The following is a 9,779-nucleotide window of genomic DNA, read 5'->3' on the forward strand; positions in this document are numbered from 1 at the left end:
CTAAGTTCATAACAGTTAATACTTAATAATATGATAACTTCTTTTGCTTCAAAAAATATGAATATCATAATAAAAATCAGCATTTTAGGAGAGCTCAGATATAGTAATCTCAAGACTTGTTAGACGAACGAGAGGAAAACAAACAAATGTGAGGAAGATAATATTATTTTGCCAAGGCAAAAGGGAAAATAAAAGGGAAAAACCAAAGTACAAAAACTGTGTCCGCGAGTGAAACAGAAATGAAAAATAAATAAAGATTAAAACAAACTCATATACCATTATATGTATTCAAAAATATCTTTTTAAGTAAATGCATTTTTTGTAGTTTTGTAACCCAACTCCCATGCCCATTATCTAATACGAAAAAACCTAACCTAACTAAACTCGAACGTACAGTTAAATTTCATTGCTTTGGTTTTGAAACCATGCTAGGAAGTAAATATTTACAAAACCGTAATCAGGAGTTTGACAGTATCACGAGTTGTAGCGAGTTTTGTAATCACGTTTTATTAACCCTACCAGTTGTAAATGGTTAAAAAATCGACAAGGTAAAGAAATGTTTTTAACCGTAAACTTTACGGCGAATTGAATAGACATACTGTTGCCACTTATTTTGCCGTTATTTTATTTGTTCGAAATATCAGCAACTGTTTCTCTTCGCTGAGAAAAAAATTGATTTTAATTAAGAGTGATTCATATTTGTACCAATCAGATCATTTGTATTTTATGATGTTTTAATTCTCTGTGATGACGTTTACAATTCTTAATAAAAAAAGGCGAAAATGGAGATGAAGAGAATGATCTGACAGAGTTTTTCATTGATGGAACAGAATAGTTGAAGAAATGCAAAAACAACTTCCTTTTTTTTAAAAAAAACGTTTTTAATATTATAATACTTTCTATTGTCAGATGGTAAACCCGAACAATACCGCGCATCATTGTATTGGCGGAAAGTGCAATATACTATTTTCTAGTTAAATTTTCTGTTTTAAGTTTTGTTCTAAATTAATAAAATTAAAATTTATTACAATTTGTTTTGATTGCTATAGCTGAAAATAATGTCCGCTTTTATATAGTTAATGGTTTCTTCTGGCAAGAGACTCGATAAAAAAATATTCACCAAAAGTAACTCGCTAAATTTTATTTACATAATTTTTGAACATATAAAATATAAAATAATGGTTTTTTTTCTTATAGTTAAGTTTTAATCGTTCCTTTTAGTTTTTATTTGCGTTGGTTGTAAAAAAAGTTTTCAATTATTTAAAAAGAATTCTTCTAATTTTTTTAAAATTTAAATCGCTTCTAACAATTCATGTTTTTGAAAACTTTTCACAAAATAATAACGAGTTAGCTAGAAGCCGTATAACTTAAAGAAACGTGTATGCCTTGTGAAAATCATCTTGCTTTGCTTAACTGTTACCTCATTTTACGACAATTATTTAGAAGTTTTAATAAGAGATATTAATATAGTTTATAAAAAGTAATTCTCCAAATATTCATATCGTACAATTTCAACTCTTCTATTGACCTACTTTTTATTTATTTTCTTATTTGTTTTAATCTTTATTCCCTCTTTGTTTTGCTGTGATATAATTTAATTAATATTTTGTCTATTATTATTTAAAGTTAACAAATATTTAACAGTTGGTACTTAACTTTTACAGAATTTACTTTTACAACTATGTGTGTTTACATTACTAATTTTTCAATGTACTCGTAGTTTCATTTTCAATGGAGTAAAAAGTAAAAAATGTTTCAGAAATATATCTAATGTTGCATAAAATAAATAAATTTCAATCCAATCATTAAAATTACAAAACATATTATGCTTCCCATATTCCATTAGCATGTGGTATAATCCTAGAATTATAATCAGAATATCTGTCAGACTTACAATACGTTTTTAAAGAACATCTTGTGGCTTAACTATTCTCAAATTAATGGTATTTAATCTCACTGTCATTTTAATATTAATGTGTTGGTAATATATTATCATTAAAGAGTTTTTTATTTTATTTTATTTCAAATGGCTTGTAGAGCCCTGCTATGTCTGTAAGATTAGAGCCTTTTCTAGTGCGTATAACTAAGAAATATGGAATGAAACACTTTCGATTCATGTATTTCTTAAAACAGCACGACTACGAATTCTGAAAATTTTAACTTCCAAGTGATCAAAATCTATATTGCTTATTGAAAAATACAAATGAAAAAAAAAATATGTAAAGTGTATACATAACTCGGTTATCATTTAAATGTAAAGTTTTTTTCTCATGTAAATACAAATTCAACAAAGCGTAACCTAAAAAATATAACTCATATATGTTTGCTATTTGTTAATTACTTAAAAAAGACTTACTGTGCAATTTCGGAAAGTGATCCCCAAATAGTATTATTTGTTCCGAGTCGTATTACTATGCAGCACCAGAAATAAAAATGAATAAAGCGCTTTTTGTTTTCAAAAATAAATATTTTATTTATATAGTCCTATTTTACAGTATGTTCAAAAATTAATAATGTATAAAATAGCTTTTCCTAATACTAAGATGAAATGAGTAGTTTTATAGCAAAGGTCGTACGAAGATCAAAGCAAACCATGTCCTGAAGCTAAAGGAGCTCCGATAAGACCGAGACCAGCAACGAGTCCATGACTACCGTATCCAATGGCAGCGGGAGCAGCAACAGGGACTGCGGCCACATGATGATTGGCGAGAGCAACATGGTTAACAACAGCTTTTTGAGTAGCAACTGTTGCGGGAACGGCATGGATTCCTTTAACAGCAAGAACAGGCATAGCGAGTAATCCGTGTCCTATTTTAGCTGGAGCATAATGAGCTACTGGGGCAACGTGGTTGATTACAGCTTTTTGTGTAGCAATGGTGGCAGGAGCGGCTACAATGGCATGTCCAGCAACTAAGCCATGACCAGCGTAACCAATTGCTACGGGAGCACCATGAGCAACTGGGGCAACGTGGTTGATGACAGCCTTCTGTGTAGCAATGGTAGCAGGAGCGGCAGCGATGCCATGTCCAGCAACTAAACCATGACCAGCGTAACTAATTGCTACGGGAGCGCTATGAGCAACTGGGGCGACGTGGTTGATGACAGCCTTTTGTGTCGCAATGGTAGCAGGAGCGGCTGCAATGCCATGTCCAGCAACTAAACCATGACCAGCGTAACTAATTGCTACGGGAGCGCTATGAGCAACTGGGGCGACGTGGTTGATGACAGCCTTTTGTGTAGCAATGGTAGCAGGAGCGGCAGCGATGCCTTGTCCAGCAACTAAACCATGACCAGCGTAACTAATAGCTACGGGAGCACCATGAGCAACTGGGGCGACGTGGTTGATGACAGCCTTTTGAGTAGCAATATTGGCAGGAGCGACCAAGACAGATTTAGTAGCGATGCCATGGAGACCAGAACTGATTAATGGCGCACCTAGACCAACATGGCTGACAATGTTGGAAGCTTGAACAGCAACCACAGTGAAGCAAAGAACAACAACCTGAAGGGGAAAAGAGAATTAGTAACACAATAGCTTTATTTAAAAATAATTACATATCAGAATGTGATAATTTTGAATATTCTGTTATGCTTCTGCGTTTAAAATAAAATAGTTTTCTTGAGTTCGAAATTGGTATCAGGAAAACTGAACAAAACTGTTCTAAAATCACTAATCAATTTAATTTCGCGATCCGAATATTAATTTTAAAATGTTTAGAAATTATTTATTATTCCATAATCCGTTACATAGTATGAACTTCCGTAGGACGTGGAAGATTAAACAAAATTGTAACGTTTTCAAATTAACAATAACAATGAAATCAAATTTGATAAAATGGACAAATTTGATTTATTGCTTCGAAATATGCTTCTTATTTAAAGAAAATAATAACGCACTTTCAAGCAAAAAATTCAAAAAGTTCAAAAATTTTTAATTCACATTTTTACTAGCTACAAACATTTTCGCATTTTCGTTTAGCAAATTGATGATAATTTAACACATGCAGGTTATTTTGAAAAGCAATAAGAAATTTTTGCAATCCCGTTTTCAATAAGAACTTCGCTAAAATAAATTTTTAATTTATGAAATTTGCAAATTTACTACTGTAAATTAATAAATTTAAATTATAATTTCCACTAAAAAATAACACTTTTTTTTAAAGATGAAATAAGTTAAACAATTTTTAACTTGTATTTTTATTAGTTAGAAACATTTTTATTTCATATTTTGCAGACATTTCAAAAATTTACTTTACTGTCTTAAATAGTTAAAAATTTTATTAATCACATTTTCATTAAGAAATATGTCATAGTAAGGCTTTAAATTTAAAAATTATAATTTAAGAATTTTTTTACTCAACAATAAAATATAAAAAGCTTTGAAATGGCAATTAAATTCAATTACCATTATCATTGAAAATTACCATTAAAAATTACCATTATCATTACCATTAAAGTACCATTACCAATGTGTATTTCAGCAGGAGATAAACTGTATAAGGTGCAATAATTATAACTTAGATACAATAAAGAGTTTAGTTTTACAGTAAGAGTTACAAGAGATACAATTAGAGTTTAAAAGCTGAAAATGCTTGAAATCGTAAACTGAAAAGAACTTTTAAAATTGTTAAGGTTGTATGTTTGGAGAAGAATATGGTTTGAATTAATCATGAACTAACCTTAGTGATCATTTTTACATTTTAAATTGTTAGGGGTGAATATCAGGAGAAGAATATGGTTTGAAATGAATCATGAACTAATCTTAGTGAACAATTTTACGTTTTAAATTGTTAAGGTTGAATGCTAGGAGAAGAATATGGTTTAAATGACTCATGAACTTAGGGAACAGCAAAACGTTTTAAATTAAATGTAAGGAGAAGATGTTAGAAAAATGTTACGAGGTTGAAAATTAGGAGAAGAATATGGTTTGAATGAATCATGAACTTACCTTAGCGAACATGTTTAGTAATTGATGAAGTTTATTAGAACTAATGACCTATTAACATCGCCTGGTGACTTTTATATACAATTTCAGATTCAAATTAAAAGCTTACATTACCTTAAAAAAGAAATATTTCCCGCCATTGTCGTACCTGGTGAAAGTATGTCCTTGCTGAATAAAAAAAACGTGTCCACACCCATGCAAAGCGTGGAGATTGAATTAAGTATGCGACCAATTTTTCCTCGATCTCCTTTGTGCGGTACTAATTATTATTATTTTTTATGCGTAATCAATATGGTTGATGATATTGATAGCCGAAGGATAGATATATGTGAAGGATACGTATTGAATAATTTTTATTTATAGAATAATTTCTTTTTAAGATTAATGGAAATTAAATAACATCATTAGAAGTTGTTTTAAAGTGTTATTATTATTTTTATAGGTTTAATTAGTTATGTATTTGAATAAAAGTGTGATTATAATTATAACGAAGTGTAATTGTAATAAGTTAAAAGGTTATTTCAAAGCAAATGCTTGTTAGTGATGCAGTTATAATGCACTGAGAAAAAGAGTATGGTGAAAACTATCAGAATATGGTAAAAATGACCGTGTTTTGGAAAAATTTTAATAAACGGTACATTTTACCAAAATTTTTTTTTGTTCTTACGTGTGCCCATGAACAGGTAATTTTATTTACCTAAATGATATTAATTCCTAAAAGAAACTTTTGAAAAATGCCAGCCTCGCAAAAATTAGATGACATAAGCACTCATTACCAAAGGAAGAAGTACATTTTTGAAAGACTTATTCTACAAAATCTTTTCACTTTAAAATATAAATTTTTTAAAATGGAATTGTTCAAGTTATCGCAAAGACGTAATTATTGCAATTTAAAACGGTTAAAAGAAGAAAATTTTTATAATACAGGTGCAATTAAGTCTGACCTCATTCTTGTTAAAAAGGATAGCATTTAAAAATGCATTGAATTGGCAAAAAGAAAGAAAGAATTTTTTCAGAAAATAAATATGTCTCTAATTACTACACATATGTTGAATGGATGGATACACGTACAGAATCAATTCCAAGTTAAATAGTTTGTTGTTTTCAATTTGAATTGTATAACAGAAATGTAATTAGTAAAGATAAATAAGAAAATAAAACGAAATTGATGCCAGTAAAAAGGAAGAAACATTAAATAAGAATAATTTTGTTATTGTTAAGTTAATCGAGTCGTCAGATTGTCAATGGTAAAATTTCAAGGACAGGTTATAAATGAGGTAAATTATTGAACTTAGAAAATATTAAAGTGCCAATTGAATATTTTTGATTAATTAAATTTCACAATTCAATTTTCAAAAAGTTCTTAAATATCATTCTTAAATTGGGGTTTTAATTTTTATCATATTATATATTATATACGAAGAAAAAATCCTGTAAAAATGCCATACTTGTATAAAAACATTTCAGGTAAAAAATAAAACCGAAAATAAATTCTGGTAATAAAAACATAATGCATGATACTTTTTCGTTTTTACGGTAATGGCATAGCTGAAATTCCTGTTATCAAAATTATAATTCTTATTACCACACTTTTAGTAAAAATACAAAACTGTCAAGAAAATTTAATCAAATCAATAGTTTTTATGTTATGTTCTTAGGCATGGCTTCGCAACGTGGCCTTTAATTTCAACCAAAGGGCAGCGAAAGCTTTTAGGGTGGCTTTGGTAAAATTTTCAGTACTTGAGGTGCATTAGAAATTAATAGAGGGTCATTGATAAACTATAGATGAAAATAGTATTGAATGCACTTTAAAATTTATAATGAATTTCTTACTTTTCGGTTAGCCTTGATCAAGGAAATTTAACTTTTTTATTTATTTATTTAAGCCGACCGGCCTGTGTAAGGGGCAGGGAACTGTCCTTGCCTCAGAAAGTTTCTGGGTTCGAATCCCGGGCAAGGCATGGATGTTTCTTTCTCTCTATCTGTGTTCCTTTCTCCTTTGTTTGTGAATGTGACACGCATAGACGGGTTGTGGTAGTGTGACGTGGGTGAAGCTGCTCCACCGCCGTGGCATTGCCACAGGTGCCCACTGCGTAACGAAAAGAGAGTTAGCAGTTCTGGCACTTTCTGTGGCCAATGGACAATAATTCCAAGTGCCCGCCATTAAAAAAAAACATTTATTTATTTATTGTTTTTTTTAATTTTATTTCATTTATTTTATTTAAATTTTTTTATTTATTAATTTTTTAATATTTTATTTCTTTAAATTTATTTTATTTTAATTTCATCATTTTATTAATTTCTTAATATTCCATTATTTTCTTAATTTATTTAACTATATATTTAAAAAATAAAAATATGAAAAAGACAGTTAGCAAAAATCTACATTTTTTTGGTTTTTTTTCGCCTCGCACAACTTACTGAATTTTGATTTTGTATTGAAGAAATATTGCGCTAGTTACCCAACGAGATGACCCGGATTTGAATCTCAGCGATTACTGGTCAATACGAATTCCTCACCAGAAATAGTGCTGACGTAAAATGTCCTCAGAGGTTGACGTATCATGAGTCCCCTTGCCGTGGGGCTAACAAATGATGTTTTTCGACGTTTTCCTCTCCATCTAACGCAAATGCGGATTTCATACCTGCCAACTCTTCCGGATTTTCCGGAAGAATTTATTTTCATATTTAAAGTGGTAGTAATTATATACTATTTTTTCTTTTATAATCTTAATTTTTAAATGATATTGATCACCACTATTCTTACAAAAATTAAGCACATATATACTAATATGCGTTACTGTCATGGTTGTCAACTTAAGTTTTCTCAAATACAACGTATTTGTTTGCTTAAAATTGAAGTTTTAATTCCATTTTAATACCACTGGGAAAAATAATAATGGAAGAGAATAAAAGTTGGCAGGTATGGGATTTGCTTTTATCAAAAAGACCTCCACGCAGGCAAATTTCGCGCGTTACTTTATTTGGGAGAATTTGTTCTTATTACTTGATTTCGTTCTCTTGAAGTGGATTCCAAAATTACAAGGCTAAGGAGCGTGCAAAAGAAAAGAGAGAAAAGGAAATAGACTAATGCAATTAAGTTATATATAAAATCATTAAGTTAATTGCATGTTATTAGGATTAATAAATTTACTAAAAACATCTTTGCTAACTAAATTTATACTTCTAGCATGTGCAAATCCAATTTGGGTAAATCCGTGGCAAAAATCTGTACAAACCTGGCAAATCACGTTTGCTTTTTAAATAAATATTAATTTTCTAAAACGATTCAAATTATATATTTAGTTATCAACCTTATTAATTAGTAACTAATAAACTATGAATTATCTAGTATAATATTATTATCTTGCGCACATCCATTTGTGGGCCACTCCAAGGTAACTAACGAATCAAACGTGCTTCAGTATTGTAGTAAGAATACGCCATAAAAGACCCCTCTAATTACGCTTCTAACCTCTATTAGAGTTTCTGTTTTTCTATTTTGTAATCTGGCAAATTTATTACGGAAATATCTTAATTCTTAAAAGATTCCAGTACGTGTAAATTCATTTGAATTCAGTACTTGCATTTTAAAATACGGTTTGTGTTTTGTGCTGTAATTTTTTAATATTTTATTTTCTGTTTTTCGCTTGACTTAATTAGTTCTATTTTCGTTTCAATTATTTTGAATGATCCTAACACCATTGTACTGATATATTTTGGTACTAAGAACTGTAGCTGTACTGTACTCCTCCCAAAGAGGTGAGGCGGGTTCAAATCCCAACGATGGCAGGTTGAAATGAATCTGCACCCGACTCGCACCGAAAACAGTGTTGATCCTCAGTGGCAGTCGAATCATGGCTTAGAGTCCCCTTGCCGTCAAGATAACCGTGGGATATTTTCATAGTAATCCTCTCCACGTGACGCAAATGTGGTGTAGTTCCATCTAAAAGACCTCCACCAAGGCAAATTTCTCCCAATACTTGATCTAGGAGTTCTCTAGTCTCCCAGATTGGATTCAAAATTACAAGACTAAGGAGTTGAACATTGGTAGTCGTAAAGCCAAAATTGGGTAGGCTGTTCAAAGCCGGTTATATACGTCTTTCAGTAGACCGATGTAACTCAACGAATAGATGAGAAGACGTCTAACTGAAATCTAAACAAACCATCAGAAATTCGCTCATATTTAAAGTAAAGCAACAATTTATTTGATAAAACTAATTAGAATATTAAAACCAACTTACAATAAAATTCTTCTGTTAGACGAAATCATTGTTTAGGACCTTGTTCGGAGTGCCGTTATTTTCGAAAGTGGAAAGTTTTTTATAAGGGTTAGTGTTAAAAATAATTTAAGAACGTTGGCAAAAGTTAATCGATTAGGGGGATGTTTTTAACACTTAATTTGCTGAAACAATATCGTAAGAAGAAGAAAGTACGCAAACGAGTAATTTGCTTCAAATGTACTTATGCTACATTCAAAAATAACGGCTCATATGAATATTTATTTAAATATATTATAATATATATATATAATATAAATATTTATGCCTAAAAATAATAAAGGGAACAAAAACAACCTAGTGCCAATAATTTGCATTTTTACCAGTCTAAGAATATAGATAACACTAAAAAAAACTGCAGCTACATATTTTTTTATTACATTTTTAATTCCAAAATGCATATTAATATATTCTATCATTTAGAAGGGCCGCTATACTTCATATATTGTTCCTCACGATATATTGAAATCCGTTATAAAGGAGAATAAAGGGTTCCGATAACTTATAGTTCCACTAACTAGAGATAGTCTAACGAATTTTTCTCTTGTGTTACA

At 30.3% G+C, this 9,779-nt stretch overlaps 1 protein-coding gene across 1 annotated transcript; it reads right to left on the reverse strand.

The window, feature by feature from the left end:
- Positions 1-2,452: 2,452 nt before the first annotated feature.
- LOC107448907 (uncharacterized) lies at positions 2,453-5,091 on the reverse strand. The gene is made up of 2 exons (XM_043055682.2): positions 4,949-5,091; positions 2,453-3,502 (listed from the first exon to the last, which is right to left on the reverse strand). The coding sequence occupies exons 1-2, from the start codon at positions 4,958-4,960 to the stop codon at positions 2,582-2,584; spliced, it is 933 nt and encodes a 310-aa protein (XP_042911616.1). The 5' UTR covers positions 4,961-5,091; the 3' UTR covers positions 2,453-2,581.
- Between the last annotated feature and the right edge of the window lie 4,688 nt (positions 5,092-9,779).

This window comes from Parasteatoda tepidariorum, chromosome 6 (genome assembly GCF_043381705.1).
Source record: "Parasteatoda tepidariorum isolate YZ-2023 chromosome 6, CAS_Ptep_4.0, whole genome shotgun sequence".
NCBI lineage: Eukaryota > Metazoa > Arthropoda > Arachnida > Araneae > Theridiidae > Parasteatoda > Parasteatoda tepidariorum.